The following is a 26436-nucleotide window of genomic DNA, read 5'->3' on the forward strand; positions in this document are numbered from 1 at the left end:
CATAGTCAAACAGTACTGGATTGGTCTTTTACGGCATAAAATGACTCCAGAGTCTAAGTCTCCGTTACCACGTGACGGACGGACGATCGAAAGAGCCCCTCGCGCACCCCTCGGCACCCCAACTGCTGGTTCCCTCCCCCTACCCCCGCTGCTGCTCCTGACCCCCGGCTGGGGCCGCAGGAGTCAGGCCCGGACCAGGCCGGGGCCCCAGCCGGAAGTGCGCGCACTGGCTGGGGGTCGAGGGGCGGGCCGGGGGAGAGCAGCACGGAACAGCGGCGGCTCCTCTCCACTGCAAGGGGTCACATGGAGCTGGCTGTTGCTACTACAAATTTCCCTCCCGATGACAGCTGTTAATTATTTACACAGAAAAATACTTCCCAGCTGCTGCTCTCCAGCCTTCAAACGGACCACACGCCAGCCACACGTGTGCAGAGCCCGAGCCCTCCAGAGGCAGCAGCCCCTGGCCCGCTGGCAACAGCGCCAGCCAGCGTCTGCCGCCAGCCTCGGGCGGCACAGCTGGGCTCTGGCCACAGCATTCATTATAATCTCGTGACAATAAGAAAACATGAGATGAAATACATTAAATAAGTTAAATATGCATTAAATGTTTCCGAGTAACAGCTCAATCTCACTACATGAACCAACAGTAATTTAGCTTGGTCCCTTTGAGAGAACAAAGCGTTGACTTCCTGAAGTGCTGGGCCGGTCAGTCCCCCTCGCCGCCCCCTTCCCCTGCCCAGCAAGTCTGTCGATGCTGCCACGGCCCGAGTCTTCTCGGCGTCCGGCTCTGTCCATCAGCCCCCAGAACTGATGGCCGGGGTGGCGCGCGGCCAGGCAGCTCGGGGAGTGAGCGAGCAGCGGGGTGGCTGTGGAGGGGCTGGCGCTCCCACCGCACGGGGCTCCGGCTCCCGAGGGCCAGCACCACCCGGCGAGGAAGTGTCGCGTTTTCAGAGAGGTAATCCAGCAACATGGACCGAGGCTACAAATGTCTAAAATGACATTTACAACATGCCATTATCATTTAATCACGGTTTCCCTTGTCATTAACAAAGATCATTCTTTTCCCCAATCACGTACTATACATTTTTAACTTTCTAAAAGATCGTTATATTATGTTACATTTGTGTGTGTGTGTGCACTTGCACGCGCAGGGAGGGGTAATTTAAAGGCAAGACCTGTGAGATGTCATCATACATTAATTTTATACACGGTTATGGTAAATTTAAATCCCATGACGTGGCGGGCCCACCAATCCCATCGGCCACCCTCGCCTGCTGCCTCTACAAGGCGATCTTCCCGATGATGACCCCGACGATGAAGAACAGGACCACCAGCGCAAGCAGCCGGGTGCTGAGGCCCTCCTCCTTGCCCACCGCGGCGAGCGCGGGACCTGGGCTGTTGCTCTGCACCGTCTTCCTCTTCCGGAGTCCATCTTCTTCCTATGGGAGCAAAGACACATTTCAAGACACTCCACGCACCGGAAGCGGCAGCCGCCGTCCCGCTGAGCGGTGGGCTCACACCCAGCTTCCGACCCCATGACATGGTCCACCCTCCCCACTGGGAAGCCTGTGAGGGGACTGGCTTGAGGCCACTACAAAATGCTGTCCCTCGCTGCCGCCATCCATCCTACACATTGCTGCCAGTTACCTTTTCACACCATAAATCCAAGCAGGGAACCCCCGGTTCCCCAAGATTTACAGAAAAAGGCTCTGAAGAGGGTCCAGCATGGGCCCGTGCGCTTTTCTGGCCACGTCTCCCAGCTATTGCTCTTCACCTACAGCCACCTCCAACCCCCATCCTTCCTTCCTCTCTGAACGGGCTTCCCTCATCGCAAGGAACTCCCGAGCCAGGACCGGGAGCTTCGCAGTGGAGAGCCACGTGCACAGTGGGTGTCCACGGAGTTACATGCAGCCTGCTGGCCTTTCACTATTCCAGGACATGACCTGCGGAATGTTACACTGTGACTGCACTTGATACATGCATCTCAAATATTTTCTACATAATGCATGGATTTCCCAAACAGGCAACGCGGCTTTCCCTCTATGTAAAGGCACCTGGCCACATCCCCAGCGCACAGCCGCCGCGGCTCTGGCCCCCAAGGCGGCCCACGCCTCCCGGAGCCCCCGCACCAGCTGCACTTTCCTCTCTCCTTCTCGTTCTGTCCCTTCATGGCCCCCGAGCGGACGCCCCGGGCCTGGCGTGGCCTCCCGTCTGAGATGGTGCTGGTCCGCGCCCCCAGCCCCCCCAGTACCAGGAAGCTCCTCAGGGCAGAGCGGCTCCTGTCTGCGCCCACCATGGTGGGCACAGGGCGGGGCCTCAGGAAATGTGTTGACCAAGTAAAAGAATGAAAAAACACAAAACAAAAAAAATCAGTGTTTGGCAGGATAAAGAACCTTCTAATGCCGAGACCGGTCCGGTAATATTTTAAAGACACTCTGCCCGTGGGGCACGGCCAGTGCTGCCGCACGGTGGTAAGTGACTGGCGTTACTCGCTTAACTTCAGAAAATGGGCACAGCAAAATGCAGCGTTCATTTTACTGGGTTTATATGGAAGCTATTTCTACCTATTTATCACTTTAAACGGCACAGAACTGTTTCTGAAGAGAAATACACTCAAGAAAAAGCTTTAGGCGTTATCTTAGATCTTTAGCCAAAAGGCAAAGTGTCAGCAGCAGCATCTCCCTGCTGAAGGCAGTGACGGATGGGCAAACGGAGGCGTCTGAGAGCAGTGGCGCCCTCCCAGCGCCAGGGCGGCTCGGCGCCCACCCTGCAGGAGCGCGAGGGAAGGCGGAGCCGACGGAACGGGCACGTTCCAGAGGGCGGAGCCGAGGTGGCCAAAGGGCGAAAACCTACTGCGCTCTGTGCTTGGGGGGCATGTCCAAGGTGGAAGCAACAGATCACCCTCAAAGTTGAAGCTGCAACAACAATTCCTATGGTCAGAAAATGAGAAATGCTCTGAAGACTGAGTCTAAAACAGACATCCTTTTACAGCTGAAGGGGCAGGAGAGGCGCCTGGTGAGCGGAGCCCCGGGAGACGCTGTGGCTCCCGCAGACTTAGGACTGGTTCGAGCCTCACCAGCCACTTCTGCAGCAGCGCAGCCCCCGGGCCGGAAGCGGTGCCCAGGCCGCCGCCGCGCCCAGGCCGGACACGACGTCCCCCTCCCGCCTCCACCCGGCTACTCTGACAGCTTCCCATCTCCAATCTCGACCCCAGGGTCATAGTTTGACGGGGGCTTTTTGCTCAGACCTATTTAGAATCTTCAGAAGCCAGAATCACACTTGTGTTAAAGTGGAGGCCGGGTCAGAGCAGACCCCCTTCAAAAAGAGAGCCTCATCCAGGAGGGATGAAGTGGGGTTTGAAAAAGTAAATTCCAAATAACCATTACTGTTTTATTTTTGGTCTCAAATCTTATTTTCGATTTACTAATGAAGGGTGGGAGGGTTTTTTTTTTTTTTAAACAAGGAGGTAAGAGTTTAAATAGTTGAGAAACTTCAGGTTCTTGACCAGGGAGGTGGGAGGGACCCTTTGAGAACCCGATGAATGCCATGGGATTTCTCCCTGGGAGAAAATTGTGCAAATACAAACAACTCTACAAATTCAGGGGTCCGTCAGCCGCCCCACCCCAGTTCTCCGTGAAGAAGCCCCAGTCTCCAGACCACCAGCAAAGGACGCACTGTTACCTTTAACTGCCTGTTCTCTTCCCGCAGCCTCTGCACTTCGCCTTGCAGCCTCTTACACTCTTCCATCACCTTCTTAACTTCTGTGTCGTCCAAAGAGGAGCTCAGGGATTTAGACACCATGGGTGTTTCTGTCTTTGGTGCAGTTGTGGATATAATTTTATTTATTTCTACATCATGCTGTTCAGAAATAAACGAAAGCCCAAGTGTCACCAACTATGTAATAAAGGACTTTTTACGCAAAGTAAAGTAGCTCTCAGCAAACACCACACGTGGCAGTGTTTCATCCACACTGTAAAATGTCACATTCATTTTTAAAATGGATCACTTTATCTAGTATCTTAATAATCTAAAGCAACTGAACCCCAGAAATTACAGACAAGGGCAAATAATGAAGTTCGGCTGAGACTAATACTTCAAAGAAAGAGAAAAAGGGCTCTGTGTATTGTGCTATCAAAGTCCTGCCGTGCAGAAATTAGCATACGGTAATTGTGCAGGCGCAGGGATTATTAGCCACAAATTACTGTCACCATGAAGATGTGAACATCCCCAGGACTGGCTGGGCAGGGGCGGGAGGCCAGGGGGGCCCGAAGGCGGTTTGTGCTGTGAGCTCAGTGCCTGGAAGCTGGGGTGGGGGAATGGCCATGCCCGCGAGGTTTCAGTCTGGGAAGATGTGCGCCCCCGCTCCCCATGTGAGGGCTCCGTTTTGAGACTGACCAGGGGTGCGTCGGTAGGTGGGAAGGGGGGATGTGGAGGCTCGGCTGTGCTGGGGACAACAGAGGAACTGAGAACCACTTGCCTAGCGCCACCCTTTAATTTCCAGATGGCGACTGGGAGTACAAGGTCCCCTCTACAAAGCTAACACATCACAGAGCGAGGACCAACATACAGGTCCTGCAGCTTCCAAAGCCACCTCGCGCAGAACACACTGCTCGATGCAAAGGACACATAAGGAAAGTGCTAACGCCTGGACAGGAGGGACGCGCCATGCCATCCGGCACGGGCTGCGGCGTCCCTGGAGCCGTGAGGGGTGCTGTCCACACCCGGCCTCGGGGCAGTTCCGTCACCCACGTCCAGCCAGGGATGGCCAAGGGCAGCCGATACTCTGCTGTGGCTTCCGACTGTGTCTTTAATGCAATTTAAGTTTTTCTGACTAGTCTGAGGGGAGTCCATATTAGCACCTCAATCTTCTGTCTCTAGCCGGTCACAGTGAGGGCTGGGGCTGGGGCTGGGCCGTCCCTTGGTTTTACAGAGAAAAGTGTGTGACAGCCTGGAGGACGCTGCTCTGGGGACTCGCCCTCCGGCAGCCAGGAGACTCCCAAGGGGGCAACTGTCCCCTGGGGCCCACGTGGCAATGGCAGGAGATGGTTCTGGCTGTGCCAACTAGGGGCGCTGCCAGTCCCGAGGGGGTGGAGGCCGGGCGCCCACAAGGCCCAGGACGGCCCCCAGCAGAGCACGTTCCCGTGGGGACAGCCTGCAGTAAGAAAACCCTCCCCTCAAAGCAGGTGTGCGGGCGGGGCGGCGGGGCTGGGGGTCAGGCCGCGCCCAGGGAACAGGGGTGAGCAGGCGGGGGCAGGGGGGGCCTGCAGGCTTCGCGAAACAGCAGCTCCTACGCACTCCCCACCGTCTGTCAAGCATCATGATAAACGGCAAATTATTCCCTGTTTTAGTCTTACCCAATAGCAACCCGTCACTTTGTCAGGTCAAAGGTGTTCTTTGGGATTTATAACATTTCAACAGCCAACAGGTTGCACATTGCAAGGGGAAAAATTGTTTCAATTATTGTCTTTCTGCAAGTCTTTCAAAGGCTGATTTCATGAGGGCCCACTTATTTGTCGACTTCAGCTTTTTTTTCCTTCTTACATCAGAAAGGGGAAAATAATTTGCCAACTTAAATCTTGGTTTTGCAGGAGATGGTATGCAAATAAGTATCAGCTTGCAACATTCAATTACTGTTAACTATAAACATACTTACTGGTTTATCATTTTCTGCTGGCAATTCAAACACGCATCTAAGTTTTGAATCCATAAGGTCTTCCGGTTTTGCCTCCTTCCACTAAAACAATTTAAATTTAATAATCAGGATATTATAAAGCTGCTGGAAGAATAATTTTCTTCCTATAACTGACAATTTCAGAAAAACACTCTTAATGAGAAAGCCCTGATGTATATCAAATAAAGAACTAAGTCTGCTGAGATTCCAATATTTTCAACACGACAAGATTAAATACACTAGCTTCCCTGAGTATTTATCACCCGCTGCCAGCCCCGGCCGCGCTGCCTGACTCCTAGGTGCCGGCCAGCGCCCCGCCCGCCGCCCGCCTGCGGCCGACATGGACCACGGAGGCCCGCCACTGGCGGCCCGAGGACCCGCGCTGGCTCCGGCTCCTGGCAAGAAGGCAAACCTGCGTTACACGGCACATCCTGCCCAGAGGAGGCACATCCCGCCTGGGAGCGGCTCCGGAGCCACGCCGCCGACTTGCAGCACAGCACGGCAGCTCGCAAGCCCCTCTGGGCTCGCCGCCCCACGGTGCCGCACCGTGCCCGCCCCTGGTCCTGTCCATGTGGCCAGCTCCCTGGCGGGGTCCTGTTCGGGGAGGACACCCTCTTGCTTCCCGCCTCCACTGGAAGTGGGGGCAGGGATTCAGGGCATTCTGACGGCCACAGACCAGCTGAGCAGGAAGGTTCCAACACAGAGAGGGAAGAGCACCCCCACCCCTGCCCCAGGGCCATGCAGGAGGCAGCCAGAGCAACACAGGTACCAAGAGCCATACATGGCAAACAGTGAGTATGTGAACAATAGGGGCTGCCCAATGAACCCCTTGGGCAAGGGCTGCACCCGGACGCTGGCGCCACCGGGAGGAGGACCGCTGCCAGCAGGCTGTCCGCGCGGCCCCTGGCGCGCGCCGAGCGTCGCAGGTTCCCTGTGACCGGCCACCAGGGGCAAAGGCGCTTTGACACCAGAGAGAATTGGCCGTCGCCATCTCAACCAAGTAGTTCCAACTTAGTGTCTGTCACCGAAGAGGGCCAATTAGCACTAAATGCCTTCTAACATGCCGTCTACATGACATCACCTGTGGGCCATTCGGGCCACAAAACATTTAACCTCAATCTAATCATGAGGAAAGAGCTGGAGAGATCCAGAATGTGGGGTGTTCTACATGTCCCCTGGCCTGGGCACTCAGACTTTCAAAGCCGTGAAAGATAGGCAAGGCTGAGGGCGCCTGACCCGAGCGAGAAATGCAGGCCGCCCGGGGGCCGGGGGAGCCCTGCGGGGCGGGCTGCCCTACGAGGCGGCATGGCTATCAGGGACGTCCTCCGCCGCGGCAACAGCATTTGGCTGTGTGAGAGACTGTCCTCGCGCTGACGCGTTTAGGGGTGAAGTCTGCACCTTCCACTCCGCGGAAAACAAAGTGTGTGCCAGACACGGCGTGAACGTGGCAAACTGGTAAATGGGGAATCCAGGCAAAGGCGGCGTGAGTGGTTACTGTGCCTTTTTTCTGTACTGAAAGGAAAAAAATATTTTAAAATAAAAAGCACACGGCTCTCCTTCAGTAACAGTGGTTAAGTGTCAACAAATTACAGGTAATTTTTCGTTTTTGTATTTCCAAAAATCTTACAATGTACATTTTGTACAAACATCTCCTCAAGAGCTGTAAAAATGGATGCGCAGGAGGCGAGACTCGCCCTTCCTGCGGGCACGTGGACTCCCACGGCAGCCGGGCCGCAGGCCTCCGCCCGACCACACCCGGGGGGGACGGACACGGCCGCACAGGGTCGGCGCAGGCGGCCCTCAGCGCACCCCGGCCCGAGCCGCGGCTCCCCTCAGCAAGCCATGCAGCGCAAGCCGGCAGGACATGCCTCAGGCAGCCCGCCTTTCGTGTTTGCCATGCATGTCCTTGACAGCCCGAATTAACAAGAAGTGACACGTGATGTCTGAGGGGATGAAAGGGAAGGTGGAGACCGTCTCATGGGTGGCTCTTCTGAGCAGGGAGGTGGATGGCTCCTCACCACTGACCTCTCTCAAACCCCCAACAGGGCAGGGTGTCTCCCTCATTCACTGCCCAGAACATAAACACCAAGGAGACGGTCAGTGTCCTTTTCTAAGACAAGAGGAAGAGGCTGTGGGCGACACTGGGACCCAAGGGGCTGAACACACACAGTCCTTGGCCTCAGGCCTCCTCGGGTGACGCCAGCCCCCTGGTTTGGGCTGGCAGGCGGGGAAGTGGTGGGGGTGCGGAGGCGACCCTGCCTGCCTTTCCCAGCCGGGGGGCCAGGCGTCTGTCCTGGCTGGAGCGGGGCCCGGAGGAGCGGCTCTGCACACGGGCCTCCCGCTCCCAGCACGGGGCGCCTCCTGTGTACTCAGAAGTGCAACGGGCTGACCTCGGAATTTCCACTATCCTCCTTTTTCCAGAAAAATCAGTAATAAAGCATCACTTATTTTATGAAAACGAAGTCATCTTATTTTTAACAAAATTAAACATGTATTTAAGCAGGAAAAAAAATGAACTCTAAAGAAAAAAAGAAACAGAATTGTGCTTACCAGAACTAAGGGAAAAAAACCCAAAACCCTTAAGGGCTGAGGACATTTAGTATTGATCTCTCGCCCCCTCTGGGCTCTGGGGGGTGGGGGGGGGAGGTGCTCAGGAATGGACAGTGTCCTGTTCTGTGGGACCCAGGACGGGAATAGAGAGAGAATCCGCAAACCATTCAAGATACAGTCCATCAGAACAAGAAAGTGCTAGGAGAAACTGAGGTAGAAAAGTCAGAAAAGAATAATATTCTGGAGAGTTACATAAAACATTAAGATCATTTTAGAAAAATGAAAAGGATAGTCAAAAGCACAAACCTCCCTGGAAACACCATTCCCCTTTAAAAACAATTGTGACACATTGGGACATGCATGCACCCACAATTCTGTACCTAATCATTGAATCACTGAAAAAGTAAGAAGCATTCAGTACTTACTACAGCTTCCATATCAGAAGTGTCAGTTGGCGCAAACATAGACTGAACCATAAACTTGTGTTTACTTTTCTCATTGGGATCATAATCGAAAGGCTGTAACATCACTGAGAAAGAAAATAGTTCATTAGGAGGGTCAGACTTGGTTACCAGCAGCCAGTTGTCAATACTTGAATGTTGGCTATAAAGCAATTCACCCAGTTCTCCAGGCCTCGTGGTGCCCCGGGCCCGTGAGCAGAACACGAAGACCAGCATCCTTCACACTGCTCTGGGCTCAAACCTGAGGTCCCGCAAGGCTAGGTGACTTGCCTGAGGTCGAACAGCAGGAAGTGGCGGAACTGGGGCCCAGGTCTTCTGAATCCAAGCCCCCTGACCACATGCCGGACACACTGTCTCCTACAGCCCTCACGGAGAGGTGAGCAAGGAACACCCCCAGATAATCTCTTTACACACTAACCAGAAGAATCCAAGACGAGCAAGGAGCTGTGTTTGCTCCTCTCCATCTGGTTTTCCTTAGCCCGGCCATCGAAGGAAGAGCTGAGACACACCCCTGCCCGCAGACACGGCAGCATTCTCACCAGCAGCACACTCAGGCTCACAGCTTTCCGTCCGCGGCGCCCAGTGGGGCCTTGCCTAAAGGCTCCCTCGGAGGGCTCCCCCCCTGCACTGAGTGCGGGGTCCCTGCTCCAACGGGTTTCCTTGGGACCCACCCCGTCCATTACATGACGGTCGCTGAAAAGTACGGTGTCTGTGCAAGGCTTTGCCTGGCCCCACGTCTCATTAAAGCCTCTGAAACAGCTTTCCGCAGGCGGAGAAAGCCTGCGGCGGCCTGACTGCGCTGAGAGCTGACGCAGACGGAGCGCTTCCCACGGGTCAGAAACCAGGCCCTGTGCGTCAGGCCTGCCACTGTCCACTGGATCCTTACGGGGCAGGTCCTGTTACGGAGGTGATCTTGACTCCTATTTTCAGACAACAAAACTGAAGCACAGAAAGGTCACGCTGCAGAGAAAAGAGCCCTTGAATGCGGGCGGTAGGCCCGGAGAGCCCCGCTGGGCCGTGGGAGGGCCGGCTCCCTGTCCTAAGGCAGGGCAAGCTCCGCCCCTCCGCCCACACCTTTTCCGGGGTGCTCATCGGAGGTCTCTGTCCCTTGCACCCCATCTGAGGGCTTCCCAGGTCCTGCCTCTGAAGCCTCACCATCAACCACGCCCGCAGCAGATAAAGGGCAAGTGTCCCGAGTAAATGAAGACGAGTTTTGCTGGGCTGTTCAACTGAGTGAGCCGACTTGCTCAAGCTCAAGGTCACGACGTTAGGAAGACAAAGAGCTAAGCGCAGCCCAGCAACCCTTCCGCCACAAGCGTCTCTCAGCTGGGCAGAGCCCCTGTCCTGCACCCCAGGCCCACTGTCACGTACCTCGCCGAACCACGTGCGATGGAGAAGAGAAATACAAAGACCCACCCCGCGTCCACCCGGGGGTGCAGGGGTCCTTTCTATCCCGGGGACAGAGGGTCTGTTACGCTCCAAAGATGCAGTGAGGCGAAGGCTTCAGTGTGCGCAGGCGCCCAGGCCGCTCCGCAGCTGCACCGAGCTACGGGGACCCTGCTGGGAGACTCCTTCAGGACAAAAACCCTGCAGAAGCGTGGCCCCTCTGGGACAAGCCGCCCTCGCCGGCCGCACGGGACCCGGCATCCCTGGGCCGACAGGAGGCCTCCCGGACAGACCGGGACACTGGCCCACCAGCACGGCAAAGCCACGCACTCGTCTTCTGCAAGCTGCCTTCCCAGAGTGGCCCCCCACCCTCCAGGGCAACAACTGGGTAACACACGACAACCTAAGAAGTCACTGGGATCTCTCTTGGACAGGAGCTGTCAGCCTCGTTTAGAGCTGGGTCACAGTTTTCAAACCACGGTCATATTAATGTTCATTTTTTAAAAATTAAAGTGAATTGGGTTTTGAGAATTTTGGGTTTTGCCTGGCTGTGACATCATACTCCAGTATTTTTCTGGATGGGGAAGAAGCGAACTTTGTCCCAGGTGACAGTCTGATGTCCGGTGGGCATAGTTCCTGCAGCAGAACACGGACCCCCGCAGCTGTGACCAACCGCTGCCCCTCCGCTCCGGGGAGCATTAAGGCAGAACTGGGATTATCCGAACAGAGCCTGACGCCCAGAGGGCGAGAGCAACAAGACACTGATTTCCAGAGAAGTTGGCTCTTCAGCTCAAAACGCACTGGGTCAGACACAGAGCTGCCGTCCAGGGAACCTAAGGGCCTCTCGCCCGACCCAGCCCAGGAATCTCCGCTCCCCTCCTCACGCTGCACCCGCTTCCCCGAGGCCCTGCGGCTGGCAGAGAACAGCCAGGAGGCTTCCGCGCGGGGGCGGGGAGCGAAGCCCCCACTGGGCTGCCGTGCACGAGGCCCCGCGCAAGTTCGTCAACTGGCCCACTTAGTGTTCCCAACAGCCCGCCGCAGAGGCTCCGGCCCTCACTTTCCAGAGGAGAAGACGCGGCTTAGAAAGGCGGTTTAGAAAGGCTACGTGGCAGCACGCGGCCCCTGCCAGCACTCCAGGGACCGGGAGGTCTCGCTCCACCCTGGCTCCGCCCCCAGAGTCAGGCTTCCCTGCGACAGGCTCTCAAAGCGCTATCCGCGGACCCTGAGGGTCCACTGGGTGGCCCATTCAGTCCACACTGTGCCCGTAAGAATACCAATACGTTATGAGCCTCTTCACCTGTGCTGACATTCAGGGACGCTGGCACAAAAGCCCCGGTAAACTGCGAGCAGGGGGCAGGACAGCAAGCGCGCCCGCAGGGCCCGCATCCTCCTACCAGGCACGGCCACACATGTGGCTCCTTAAAAAAGGCTGATTTCCCTCAGGAACACCCCGATGGAGCCGCTCCCTGGACCACATCTGACGGCACGTGGTCACGCTCCGCCCTGAAGGCCCTGCTGTGCTGGGGAAAGCTCCTGGGCAGGGGCCCGGCCGGCAGCCGTGCCGGATGCTGACTTGTGGGTTTGAGAGTCCGGGGGTTCCGACCCGGGCACAGAGCAGGTGTTTCTCGAACACGAATGGAGTGAGTCCACCCATTCAGGGAAAACCGCTTACAGGGCTGTGGCCAATGACAAAACGCAGGCTGTCAGGCAATCTTGGAAAACTTGTGCCTGTCGCCGAAAGCGTCACGTTTCCCAAGTCCTTAAAGACTTTTCCAATGAGGTCAGTGGAAACAGTAACAAGTGTGATTTTTTTGTTACCTAATGAAATATGTCAGCATTCGGAACACCTGTGCAATTCAGCTGCTGTAATATTACACACTCTAATCTAAGTGCAGGAGAGACCAATGCATCTTGGAGAAACAAGGGTCAAACAGTTCACAGCCAGTTTCAGATTCCACACTGTACTACGCTTTATGGAAGTGCCACTTGTCAAGTTTTGGTGTAGTATCAAAGAATAATGCCTGTAATTATCTGAAAAGGCTCTTAAAATACTCTTCCCTTCTCCAACTACATATTCTGTGGTAAAAGTGGTTTTCCTTCATACTCATTCATCAAAATGACACATTATAACAGACTGTGTCCCATTAAGCCAGACATTAAAGATTTGCAAAACATGTTAAACAGCACCGGTCTTCTAAGTTTTTTGGATGTAACTGATTTATTAATATGATTACAAAATAAATCAGCACCTCTTAAGTCCCTCAGTTTAATCCGCAGCACGGCAAACCCCGGTACAGCCCACAGGCAGCAGCGTCCCTGGGTGCTTACCGTTTTCGAGACGCGTGGGGCCCAGAACTAAAGCACCCGAGCACCCTCGCTCTCCGCCGCGCCGCCCTGCAAGGGGACCCCGACCTGGCGACGGGATTCTGGTGCATGCGCGGGGGGGCAGCTCTGTCCAGTGCCCCCCCGGAAGAAACTGCAGTTGAGAGAGAAAGCAGTTCCGTGGAAACCCAGCCACGAGATCCGGCACGTGTGGGGGCTCGGGGGCACCGGAAGCACACACGCCCCTGGCCGGCAGGGGGCAGGGCTCCTCGTGCTACTCTGACCAAACCGCCTTGCAGCTGCCTGCTGCGCCGCCACAGAGGGCGCCCTGCCGCGGGCCTCCCAGCTGTCCTTGGCGCGACGGCAGGCCCGGGCCGCCTCAGTGCCCGCTGCCACGCAAACCCGGAAGCCTCGGGGCACCGCCTGCACCCACACCTCCGTCCTAAACAAGTGCAAGCAGATGTGACAGTGGCAACCCACAGTCACCACCTTAAGGGGGCACTGGGGACAGCCAGGGCCGCAGGTCGAATGTCCCTTCTGGCCTTGACCAGGGCGGCTCACACAGTGAAAGGCTGCCGGTTTGATCCCCCACCAGGACACACGCCTGGGTTGCGGGTTCGGCCCCCAGTTGGTCGGGCGCATAGGAGAGGCAACTGATTGATGTTTCTCTCCCTTTTCTCCCTCCCTCCCCCTCTCTCTAAAAATAAATAAATACAATCTGTACAATATATGCACCCCTTCTGCAAAGCCGGGCACTCGTGAAATGTGAACACGGGTGTCGGGTGCGCTAGGGAGGCTGGCGAGAGCTGAAACCTCTGAACTGTCGGTGACCTTCTGGGAAGCGCCGGGGGCAGTAAGGGGGGCACTGGGCCCCTTCCCCACGGAAACGGCTCTCCTGCCTCGAACAGCAAGTGGAAGAGGCAGCGTTTGCCACCTGCCAGCTCTCCTTTCCTTCTGGGCTCCTGGAGCAGCAAACGAGAGCGAGGAGGTCGAGGGGCCACCCCGACTTCGCACGGCTTCCCAAACCCCTGCTGCGCCTCAGGGTCGGCACCCTGGTCAGCATGGCCTCCAGCGCACGCGCAGAGGCTGGTCTGCCGCGGCCGCCGCCGCCTCACGTCGAACCCGACTGCCCGTGCCCTGTTAGCTGGCGCTTTATGAGAACATGACAGAATAAATGCTGTTAATCGTTTGTTCTTTCTGCTCTGTACATGCAAATTGTGACAGAAATTATGTACTTTTTCCATGACAGGCTATAAAAGAGCTTCCCATTAACTTAATTTATTTCACTTGAATACCAGAGACACTGATGATAAAACCCTCTTAAATGAACCATCTATCCTACTTTTAAAATGTATCTGCTGATACTACATTAGAAAGAATCCTGTCACCAGGAGACAGCGTGGAGGCCCAGCCGCTGCTCACCAACGTTGACACTTCGCGCTGCGCTGCAGCCTGCAAAAGTGGGGTCCTGTTAACCAGGGGCTGTGGTGGTCATAAAACACTGGATCCAAAAGACCAGACTGTCTTCAAAAGAGGAGAAATGCAGACTACACGCTGCTTAACTCTCATGCGCACGCTCTGGAGAAATGATGACTTGATTAAACGCAGCATAAAAGCCCCTATGAGAACCCAAGCGAGTCGCTTATCATTCTCATCTGCATCATGATGGTAACAGAGCTAATGAATGAAAGCCTAACAAGCACCAAGCGCGCGTGCTTTACTACTGTTTTTTATCTCAGAATCTCATCTTCAGAACGCCTCTCTCCTTGTGTTATGGGACCAATCTCAGCTCAGGCCTCCGTGGACGTCCAGATTCTTCGACTCAGATCTTTCCAGCTTCCTCTCAGCCCAGTCACTCTAGTTCTAGGGCCCCTGTAACCCCGACAAACTGGATCTCCCCCTGCACAGCCTAGTCACCACGCTGCTCCTCAGATCGAACTGCCCCGACTTCACGGGTAAAGACAATCAGTCCAACTCGGCACAGTCCGGCTCTCTGCAGAGCTCCTGGAACGTGACTCCGGGGCTGGCTCCCCGACCCCCCTGCCAACCCCAGGGGTCCTGTGGTTACCGAAGTCTCCGTTTACCACGCTGACCCTGCCCGGCATGTTCCCCCTGTGGCCCCTGCCTTACTCACGTCTCCATTCGTCACACCTGTCGAGGTTTAACCTGCTCCCGACTCTGAGAGCTTCAGCCTCAGTCACCTGGAGCGCCCGCTGGCAGGTCTGGGTCGGGGCTGGCAACAGGTATCCCCAACGTGTTCCCAGCGGGCGCCAGCCCCACCGGCCCCGGAGCCCCACCCGGAGAACACAGGCTCCACGGCGTCTCCCAGCCCCGTGGCTCCCGCGGGCGTGCTGCCTTACACCCTCGCTCTCGCTGCGGGGCCTCACTCTACCCGCCGGTGGGGTCCGACACACTCATGAGCGCCTTCCCACATGCCTGCCTTTTCTACCCGAGCAGACCAAGACCAGGACTTCATTCCTCAGCAGCTCACTCCTGGGCGCTGGTCTGCAGTTTTCAACCGGCTGATGGATGTGCATCCTCTCCCCTCCTGGCATTCGTGTTCTCTCTAGAATGCTCCTTGGGGAGGCGCAGAGAGAGTAGCCGCCTCTGCCGTCGCCAGCCAGCTGCCCCCCTCCTGCGGCCCAGAGCCGCTCACTGTCCTCCCCGCAGCTCAAGACAGTTTCCAGTCCTCTGGCCACGAACGTCCTCTCTCCTCCCTTTCCTACGGCCTCATGTCAAAAGTCTGCTCTCTACCAAGCTGCCCTTATGGTGGAATAATGAGGTCACTGCTCCACAGCTTTAAACTAACCAAAACAAACCAGTGCTCACAACCATACTGACGCGACTGGTGCTACCACACAGAGGGAATGTAATGCAGGCCTGCAGCGGAGCGGCGAAGCCCTGGCTCATACAGTGCGCCCTTATCGTGAGTAAACCCACTATTTCCTTCAGGGTTCTCAGAACGTTGAAAACATCGCTGCTTCCCTGGATCTCTGCCTATTCAGGGACCCGTGGGTGGCGTCGAGTCTAGCAGGTAAATAATTAATTTTGCCTCTTTATAAATAAGCTAACGCTGCCCTGTGTGTCTTCTCTGACCAGAGCCTGTACATGGTCAGCCCCGCCGTGGGCTCGCTTGCGTGTGTGGACCGCGCCCGTGTCGCTGCGGCGAGGCGTGCCATGTACAGGCTCTGGTCAGAGAACACGGCTCGCCCCCTCTTTTCTATAAGTATCTTTAAAAATATACATCTCTTCCAAAACTCCAACATGCTTCCTGTCTCCCATTAACACTTTATAATGGAAACCAACACAGCCTTTTCTTGACCGCTCCCGTGCTGTGAGCAGGAACACCCATCACTCCCACCTTAGTGAGACCTGCAAACGGGCCCGACAGCTGATCACCTACAACGCGGAGAGCGGTCGGCCCGGAGGCTTCAGCACCTCCAGGCCCGCCTGCTGTTTCTGACCTCCCACGTGCTCGCTACAGGGTCCTGTGCAGCCCCCCACTGTGGCCGCCTCGCGCTGCCCCGTCCCTTCATTCTGGCCTGTGACTGGTTAACAGTGTGTAAACATGCAAAGAACTGTAAGAAGTGACAAGAACATGACTTTGCATGCCCCGAAGTCCCGCTGAGTTTTTGATCCACAGCCACGCTGCAGAGCTATCTTCAGCTAAGTGAAGAAGGACTGCGTGTACCTGTAAGTCGCTGACCTTTGAAAATGTAAGACTAAATCAATCGTGTCGTACTCATAAAAAATGAAACAGAATTTTTCTAAAGAAACTTAAATATTATAAACTGTAAAAAAAAATCTTTAAAAGTATAATTTAGCTCATTTTTTGTTGGCAATTTCCTTTTATAAAACCAGAATTTCGTGTGGGGAAAAAGATTAGCGATACCTGTGCAGTGTGAACATGAGCTATTCTTACCTGAGAGTGATAAACTTGGTTCATGAAAACTACTTATAAAGTGTTTCTCTTGTCAGAGACTTCAGTTCCAGAGCAAATGACCAAGCGGAGAGGGACGAGGTCGCCGAGACGCCCGCCCCTTCGACTCCCTCCTTCCAGCACATGGCGGCTGACGCCTGACCTCTCTCTGCAGGCAGCGCACTCTGCTCGGGTGCGAATCACCTAAAAGCTGTAGCCCAAGGCTGGCTGGTCCCGGGTACGCAAGCAGCTCCATTACACTGAGTCAGCAAAACCTTAAAAGGATTAATTATCAATCGCAATACTACCCAATTACATTAATTGACCAATGTTTCCATCCAAGAAGAGTTGCTGATATTCATTGTCCTCAGGATTTTACTGGAAGAACTTTATGCTTTAAATGTGATGGAAATAAGTGCTGAAAAGGAATATATGTCAGGAATGAATGCTGCTCCTTAATTCTTTGAATTTTAATTTAAAATACAGATACAGACACTAGAAGATTTGTGTGTGTTTGTCTCTAATCCATTTTCAATTCCCAGGGTGCACTCAGTAAAGTGTAGCTGTACCTAAATATGGGCATCTTTAATGACGCTTTCCAATGCCCCTCCTATCACAGGGATATTTTGCATTTCTAATTTGCTTGGTACACAGGCAACCAATGTGCATAATTGCACTGCAAATGGAAGCGTGCTTGCTACTTTAGTGGAATTAGAATTCAGTGAAGGTTATAAAAATATTAAACTTAATATCATATTACAGGAAGCCTAAGTATTTTTGATGGGCCCATAATTTTACCACTTCACCTGCTGTATCCGCTGGCAAACATGGTTTGGAATATTAATGGAAAACTCCCTCATTATTAAACTGCAGTATTATAAAAAAAAATCGACAACCACTAACAGCTTACCACAAAGACTTTTTCAGAAATTATCTACCTTAAAAATATTTTCCCACTAGACAGTTCAGAAAATAGATTTAATTTTGTAAAGCTAGAACAAATGGGGAGACCCCCCACTGCTTCAAACAATTCATTAATTCAAAAAGTTCTATTTTCCTTGCATTTAAAATCTCAGGGGGAAAAAAATCCAATCTCCTTTTCTCCAATCTCCATTTAAGTGTGCCGATTTTGCTGAGGTCCAGATTTGAATAATTCAAAACCACCTCTAGTAGATGGTGTGAATCAGGGAGCAAGGGGCCAAAGCCACAGCCTCCTGGTCCAACTACTGAGAATGGAAGGCCCCGCCCGCCTTGCGCTGCACTGCCTCATCCAGAGGCCCAGCCCGGAAGGGGCTCCTGGTGGAAGGAGGCAAGATGAGCACCAAGGACAGAGAAAAGAGCTCAAATGAGAGACCTGAGCGACCGCTCCGAAACACCTAAGCTCATAAAAGATGGTTTTGTCTTGTTTTTTTTTTTTTTTTTAAGAAACCAATGAGTGATTTGTCATCTTTTGAAGAAAACAGCATGAAAGGTCAGAATCTGGACTTCTGACAAAAAAAAAAAAAAAAGGTAAGTTCCACGGTATACAGCTAGGAGCCCTCATCCCCGCACCCCCGCCTCGGTGCCTCCCGCCAGCGCCGTGGCTGGGCGTCGCCCCCGCCGCTGCCCTCTCCAGGAAGGACGTGCAGCCTTCCCTGACAGCTGCACATCCCCCGGGTCTTCAGAAATGGGAGAGGAATACTGTACTAGTCATGTCCTTTCCAGGTATGGGGTGACATTCTGGGCCATAGGCAGGGCGATGCTGCTAGCTTTTTAGGTTGGGTTGATGGCCACCTTTTCACAGATTGTATCTAAAAATTTACACTCGGCTCTTACTAAAAACAAATGCAGAATACAGAAAGAGGAAAAACCACAAATTTCTTCTTAAAATTAGAAAAAGTCCATAAATTGTTGAAATGCATGCAATTAGTGTATTTCTAAAAAGGCAACTCAAATACACACACTTCCCCGCCCACAACAAACCAGCCGGTCTGCGCCAGAGCTGGGGGCCCCCCCACCCCACAACCGCCCCCTGCTGGCAGGCCACGGCGACTGTTCTGGGCGGCAGGCACGGCCCTCCATGTTACAGGCGGGACAACGGCAGCTGAGGGGGGCCGACGGGCTGGCCACACGTCCACCACCAAGTTAAAGAGCAGAGCTGGGCTTCCTGGGTGGGTTTCTGGACCCCAAATCTAATGACCTTTGGGTCGAGTGAGCGAGGCCACCTCTGGCCACCAGTGCACCTGGGAGAAGGGCGGGCTGGCCCTGGGACAACCTGAACCGCCCGCCTCCCAAGGATACCCTCTCCCTCGTGGGAATGGGGAGCGCCACGTGCTCCCCGAGCCAGCACCATGGGCCTGCACTGAAGAGCGCCCCTGGAAGGCGCAGTGCTTACTACCCCAAGGTATGAATGTCGAATAAATGATACAGTAAAACTGCAACATAGGAGCGCCAGCTTCCTGTGCCACTGGGTGAGGCTGTCCTGGAAATGTAATGACATCTGCACCCGCCTGACATGCACCTCAAGCAATGAAATAAAACACACCCCAAATAAAAGCTAAGGAGTCCTTTTCCACCTGCAAACATCTCCTGTCTCACCTAGGAAGAAGGCGTGTAGACATACGGACATGTTATTACTCAGCTGCTCTACTTCTGACATCTGCCTGTAAGGGGAGGCTTTCCCTAGCACGGCTGCAGCTGCGGAGCGCCCCTGGACGAGGAGCTCGGACGCCCAGCTTCGGACACCAACTCTGCCACGCATCGCCCCGGGGCTCCAGGCAACCACGCCTGCTCTCTGGGCCTGCCCTGCTCGTCTGCCCAGGCAGGCCGTGCCCACCGTGTCTCCGTCTTCCTTAAGTACGTAATTGTAAGTCAAAACAAATGTCCAGGGTTAGTTACTACTTTAAAAAACATTTCTATGATGCAGAGAGGTGGATCTTTCTGGAAGACACACACACATACACACACACACTTAAAACACCAGGAAGCACCCCCACACTGTACAACTGCCTGTTGAGACTATTTTATCCAGAAAACCATGTTGCCGCTCCCACATTTACTGTGAAAATTGGTAATTCTCATCTACTGACAACCTTTGCTCAAATTTGCTATGGGCAAAGAAATTGAGATGGGAAGAAAAGTCGATGAAAGAAGGGAATGAAAGATGAGGCCGCTCTTGATTACAACAGAGAAATGGAAAGCCACGTGGCCTTTAAACCTGGGGAGCCAAAGGGCATAGAAGCGCTGACAGCCGGGGCCTCGCCTTCCGTCCTGCAGGGCGCTCTGGGTCAGAGCGCCGGGGCTTCAGAGCCAGCCTGCTGCCCCAGGTGGGCTTCCTGAGCCCACTGCCACCACGGCCACCAGCCCCCGCCATGGTGCAATGGAGCGGCAGTGCCCGCCTCCCAGGGCAGAGAGCGAAAATCACAGGGGAGCATCTGTGTGCAGGCCCAGCGCGCGGGAGGCCCTCAGGGAACGTGGGCTCCTCCCCTCCTGACCGCTCCTGGGTGGGTAACCAGCCAACCCAAGGGTCCAGATCAGGCCGTGCAGCCTCAGAGAGGGGCGCACAGGGGGCAGCTGGCGTAGGCGCCGTAATGAGACAGACCAGCAGATGCAGGGAAGAAGAGTTTGCAGAAATGATCAGATAATGAAACACCTCCTGTCTTTCCAAAGAAGTGAATCACTTTCTTTAGGTGTCAAGCGAATAGCCAAATGTATCACAATCAAAATCTGTCATGGAAAAAGCCAGCCAGGTACCCATTTCGGATGAGTAGTAGCTTCTAATGATACAGAACCCGCTGTGACAAAGTCTCCTGATACTTGAAGGATAAACACACGCCCCCGTAGCTCCTTCACCAACACAATAGCATTCTTGGATCCAGAAGTTCTAATAAGCTAAAAGTTTATTCCATTTCTAAAATACATTAAATTCAAACCCATCACTGACATCTCCTTAATTCTGAAATCCAATTCTCCGTTTGGGCACTTTACCAGCATCTTTTCAAAAGTCTGACTTTGGAAAACACATGCCCTCTCAGACAGAAGGGGAGAGCCCATCAGACATGCACAAACTCACGCCCCTGGATGTGCCCCACTCCCTCGGCCCTCGTCTCCCTTCGCTTTCCACAATCCGTGAAGTGCAGTTGCCAGTCATTGGAAATGACAGGAGCTTAACGTCAGAAATCATTTAGCTTAAATAAGAAAATAACTCCATTTAGCTTTCTCCCACAAAGTAAAATTAAGTTCGTTTAGCCCTTTTTATTTCTTGCCAAAGGGCAGATTTGATTCCAAGGGAGTGAAAACCACGCTCATTCTGAGGCCTGGAATCGCCACTTTGCTCCTGCTCCAGCCGCCGGGCCCGGAGGCCGCGGGCAGCGACCCACGGAGCCTCAGCGACAGGCGCCAACAGGCGAGCGGGGCCCACTAGGCCTGGGGGGCTGGGGGGGCAGTCTACCTTCGGATTCTGCTGCATCGCAAACAGAAGCATGAAGAACTCCCCCTGGCTCTTGGGGGCCTCCTAAGCCCACCCCGCCAGCCTCCAGGCTCGGGACCTACCAGACACATTGATCGCGGCCCCGGCATCGATGATCCCGCTGTTGGGCCTCACGCAGTACCTCCGCGGCGCCGTGGTCTTCACTTTGAAACACACATTCCGGTCTGTCGGGTTGCCAAGCTTCAGGTTGGTGGTCACGACGTCCGTGAAGGGACCTGGGGACAAGACAGAGCCTGGTTGGGGAGCCTCGGGAGGGAAGGCAGAGGACTGACGTGCAGTCTGGGGGCGGGGGGCGAAGAGAAGGCTCCAGATCCAAAACTACCTCAGCGCTCGGAAGCATCAGGGACGAGCAGAGGCGGATGCGCTGACGGTAACAGCTACAACTCGCCACGTGCTCGCCACGCCAGCAGGCACCTCCCGAGATTCTAACACGCCTCACGGCGACAGGACTGCTGCCGTGTCCCTAGCACGGAGACCGCGGCTCGGGAAGACGTGTCACTTGCCTGCGTTTCCCTGCTAGCCGGGGGCGGCCAGGCTCTGCCCTCCAGGGCCAGCGCCGAGCCTGCGCCGCACACCGACTGCCGCCGGGCCGAGGAGCGCCCGGGAGGGGGCCGGGCCTGGGTGCGCAACCACGGCCCAGTGCAGCGTGTGCTAAGCGCGGCCGTGGAAGGGAGGCTCAGAGGCGTCACGGTCTGCGAACACCGCAACCCCCGTGGCGCTGCGCCACTGCCAGACGGGTCGGTCACACCCCCGGCCACCAGACGCCAGACACTGCGGCCCTGCCGGGTGGCCCACACCTGAGGCGTCCCAGGCAGCTCTGACGGCCCAGGCCGCGGGGAAGACGGAAACACAGCCCCTGTCCTCAGGGTGTATTTTGTTATTATTTATTCATTTTCTACTTTATTAGATTTTTTAATTAAAAAAGTAAAACATGTTTCTTACAACAAGCCAAACAATAAAAGCTGTATAAAGAGGAAGTTAATAAGCTTCCCTTTGCCCCCTGAGGTAACAATAGGGGAGATTTTCCACATCGTCTGTGCTCACACAAACAGTGCATACGTGCGTGTGCGGGGAGGCAGGAGTCGCAAAACGGGGTCACACTATTCACAGCCCTCCGAGACTTGCTTTCCCCACTTACCAATCCACTGTGGACACCTGACCACCGGGCGTGTTAGGACTCGGGGGGTGGGGGGGAGTGTGAACTACAAGGCCTCTCAGGCCCTTTTCAAATGTCTATCTTTCACCATGTAAAGCGATGAGAGCTCATCTTCCCAGGCAAGACCTCACATTCACAAGGAAGCAGACGGGACGAGAAGGGGAGTGGCTGTGCTCGCCACGCAACCGCGACAGAACGCTGCGTCCGCCCGCGGGTGCTCCCTAAGACACCCCGCCCACAGAGACTTTCCCATCGGGACTTGAAAACGGCTGAATGAGCCTCTCAGCCCCGGGGGACAAGGGCGATACCTCCTGGGTTCCTGTATCGCCGGCACCGGGCCTGGCTCCTAGGAAGGCAGGGGCTGTGTCCACGGAGACACAGGAGCACAGAGACCTGTGCGCCGCGGCGGAAACCCCCTCTGAGACTATGCCGAGCTGAGGAACCCCGGGCTGCTCCCTCTCTCCCAGAGGTGCTCAGGGCAGGAAAAATCAATCTGACGTGGGCTTCACTTAAATATAAATGAAGAAATCAATAATGGTAGAAAGAAAAACGAAAAAGAAACTCAATTCCAAAATCAAATAACCTACTGTAAACTACGATAAAGCTTATTTTGAAACCGTGACTTTGTTCCAATGTGATTGATGTGCACATTAGGGGGACAATCTGAGTATAAAACGAATTTCACGTTTGCTTATGCGTGATTATCTGCAGAAACGCTAGGAGAGCCCGGGGGGGCCGCCCCCTGCTGAACTGCGCCACACACCCCTGGTCCGCCTCAGCCGCCACCTGCAGCTACCTGTCCACCTTGTGGGCCAGGGCCACACCTCACACCTGCTGTTCTCACACACCCTTCTACCGCAGGGGACCCCCGCTCCTGCTGCTCACGCCCACTTCCACGGGCAAACACACCAGGTCTCCCGAGACGAATCAAGTGCCATGCTTAACTGCTGTGTTTATGTACTTCCTGCCGACTAACGTGTGCAAAACTGTGCTGCTACTTTTATTAATTTCCCCTCTTCTGTGTGTGTGCTCACATAAAGTTTAAGAATTTATGTATGTATGTATGTACTTAAAAAAGAGGGAAAGGGAAGGAGGAGGAGAGGAAGAGAAGCATAGATGTAAGAGTGAAAGCAAAGGGTTGCCTCTTGCAGCACCCCAACAGGGGACCAGACCCACAACCCAGGCAGGTGCCCTCTCCAGGAGCTGAACCAGCAACCTTCCGCTTTGTGGGCCATGTCCAAGCACACCGGTCAGGGCCAGTGTTTCAGCGCACCTACCTTCATTTCTCCCCTACCTCCTGTGGTTTTTATGCAGTGTTTTGTGTAGAATGGGAATTTTTAGGAATGCATATATCACGTTAAAACAGAACAAACTATATTAGTGGATCACCTGTTGTTTGGGGGTTACTTGTACTAAAAGCTATTCTCACTTCATGAGCAACGACACCGTGAAGGGTGAAAAGCCTAGCGAGGCTCTGTTTACCCTCCCAGGCGTCCCGCTCTGGCAAGAGGGAGGCCCCGTGCAGGCCGAGCCAGCCAGCCCGGGCAAGGCAAGGCTGAGCCTTCGGGTGTCGTGCGTCGCCGGCTGGCCCCGGCACAAACAGCCCTCTTTCTGCGCCCCACGTCACCTCCTTACTCAGGACTGGAAGTTTACAGAACAGGGCAGGTGCCCGTGGCCTGAGGGGATTTTCAGCTACCCTGCAGGAGAGCCAGGTGCCGACCAGAGTCCGTCCTTGCCCCAAGCTCCTGGCGCCGAGGGGAAACTGGACACAGGGCTGAGGCAGGGCCTGGGGGACGAGGAGGCGGCGGCCCTCCGCTCTCCTCGCTGAGGCTCTGCCCTCCTCACTCCACGGCGCAGGACACCGGTCCCTTGATGAAGAGGGCCGAGGGGCTGCGCTCCTGCCGCCCCCGCCGGCTCTGGGTGGGGGTCACACCAGCAGTGGTGACAGAAAAAAGATATTGCTGAACACAACTCTAGTTTTCCGGGGTCGAAGAACACAAACACACACACACACCCTCCAAGACACACACATTGCTATACAGACATCATCGCCCCCTGCACACATTTGCGGGCCCTCCTTTAAAAATCGTGCATCACAAGGACCCTGTGGAAGCCTGGCTCCAGCTCCAAGAGGCCCAGGTGCTGGGGAAAGACACAGACAAAGTGTGTGTCTTTGCAACAACTCCCAGAAAGGGGTGGGCTTTCAGTGTAAAGCCTGGGGGTGGAGAAGGCACACACTGACTGGTGAAGGCGATTTATACACTATCTTCCCACTTTCCAGACACGAGCTTCAAGTTATTAGTTTCGAAACAATTCTGCCTCAAGACCAAGGAAGCACCTTCAGATCAAAATGCCAACAATTCAGAATTACCCACAAACATTAAAAACAACAACCCAGATTTCCTAGGGTGGTGTGAAGTGTACAGAAAGCAGCGCACAGGATGCCAGCAAGACTGCACTGCAATGGCACTGAGACATCTGTTCCCAGCTCAGCTTCCAGCATCTTCCTCCCGCCCGACCTCGTGCAGCTGGGGGAGCCTAAAGTTTTAAAATACAGCTAAACCCTTAACATCACAGATAGGTCCTGCGACTTTAAGAAAAATGACAAATAAAGAAACCAATTTGCCACAGGCTAACTGATATAAACAAGGGGTCAGTTCTTATGGCATCTCATCAACATTATAGCAAAACTACCTTGAACAAAACTACATTAATTGAGGACCTGCTGTATTTGTTTATCCTTTAACATTGACCTTTTCTTCCAGGTACACCATAAAAAAAGAAACCAAATTTAACTGTAAACACTAAGCTGTTTTTGGAAGCTCCCCCAGTTAATCTATTACACAGCAATCTAAATACTGTTTCAACCTATAAGGATCAGATAAAAAGTAATCTAAATTATTAAAAGACAATATTTAATTTGTAAAAATCTGGAGGGAAATATACTGAAAATACGGGGTCCAACAGAAGTAAGGCCTGCTTGAGCATGGTTGGTAGGATAACAATATGGGTGTAATAATTTAGTTTTAATTTGAACATTTTACCTAAAATGCCATGGTGTGCTTGAGTGTGATATTCTTGTTACAGAATTACATGCTTATGATTTTGTAATAAAAAAGGGGTGTTACTTGTGCTGAACCCTGTATATCCAAGTGAACAACATCGCTGGAAAAATAACAAAGTTTCATGAGTAAAAATCAAGACATTTTATAAAAACAGACCAACTCTTCTCTCCCCACCCCCGACAATTTACCTTAAGACTTTTATTGAAAATAAATTCTATTCGATTTGAGTAATTATAGGAAATAAACCATGTTAGTGTTCTCCTTTTCCCCTGTATTAATGAATTAGAATACACAAAAACCTCAATAAAAATGATGTAAGGGCTTATGAGCATCATTCAGATTTTTACTAGTCACTTTCATTTCATAAAACTGCCACTTCCATTAAAGCATTATGTAAAAAATGGGATTTTACTATACCAACATGCATATTTATCACCAATGAATTTAAACATTGCTTATAAGGTACAGAGTCAATTTTACAAATGAAATCTCCTTCCCAAGTTAGACTTTTCTCTTTTAAGAGATGAAAAAGATGATTAGGTATCTCTAGAACCACAGCACATACTTTTAATAATTTTTCTTTCTAATCTTGTATTCTTATTTCAGGTAATGTTTATACAAAACTAGGAACTAAGAATCTAAAACGTGAAATGGGAGGTCAATAAGTGAAGCAACATAATTTTGCAAGAAATTAGGACTACTGTTTAAATTTTCAATTTTTCTCCTTTTTAACAGCTGGACTAATGTTCATCATGCCCTATATTACGCATGCTCACCTGTGAAAAGTGCTGGTGAGTTAGATGCTCATGCATACCATGAGCTAACTCGAGTGTGGCTTCCCTGACATGATCCAACAGGTGCTTAGACAGAGCCAAGCACAGCACGCACCGCAGCAGCCTTCGAGTGACAGTTCCCGCGCAGCTGACAGGCGCCCTGAGCGCTGGGCTCTTGTCTCTATCAATCAGCCTACGGTAATACTGGTCATTACACATTGTTTTTCTTCAGGCCACAAAACCTTTCGACTTACTGTACTTTCTAAACCTGGTCTTCGCTTATCATTTTAAAGTATTTTAGGACAGTGCAGAGATCTAGAATTAACCTTAGAAAGCGAATACAACGCCAGCACAAATATGCACAGCATTAAGAGTAACAAGAGAGTCAATTTTTCAGTCTTACAAAAATGGAGCCTTAGAATTGCAAAGTACTCGCTTAATGGTCATGGGAAGGTGACAAACCAGCAAATTTCTCAACAGTAAGAGTTCAGGTTCCAGGTAGTGAACAGTTCACAGAAAATGGCTGGATAAACTTAACAACCAGGAAACATGACAGCAATTTGTGGAAGAAGTATCCTGTCAGATCTTTAAATGTTTTACCGATCTATGCGTGGTTGAGTACTTCCCTGTGATCATTCACTCAGAGGCCCACGCAAGAAAAGAGT

At 53.3% G+C, this 26436-nt stretch overlaps 1 protein-coding gene across 1 annotated transcript in view; it reads right to left on the reverse strand.

Moving 5' to 3' along the window:
• Positions 1-404: 404 nt before the first annotated feature.
• The window catches only part of VAPB (VAMP associated protein B and C), a 47057-nt gene continuing 21025 nt past the window's right edge, over positions 405-26436 (reverse strand). The window contains exons 2-6 of the mRNA XM_054573569.1: positions 20840-20992; positions 8647-8750; positions 5654-5734; positions 3682-3858; positions 405-1439 (exon numbers count right to left, since the gene is read on the reverse strand). Coding sequence (XP_054429544.1) covers positions 1281-1439; positions 3682-3858; positions 5654-5734; positions 8647-8750; positions 20840-20992 — 674 coding nt within the window. The 3' untranslated portion in view covers positions 405-1280. The remainder of the gene's footprint in view (positions 1440-3681; positions 3859-5653; positions 5735-8646; positions 8751-20839; positions 20993-26436) is intronic.

Source organism: Pteronotus mesoamericanus, unplaced genomic scaffold (assembly GCF_021234165.1).
Source record: "Pteronotus mesoamericanus isolate MK-2021 breed Mesoamerican mustached bat unplaced genomic scaffold, CSHL_Meso_final contig_25, whole genome shotgun sequence".
Taxonomy (NCBI): domain Eukaryota; kingdom Metazoa; phylum Chordata; class Mammalia; order Chiroptera; family Mormoopidae; genus Pteronotus; species Pteronotus mesoamericanus.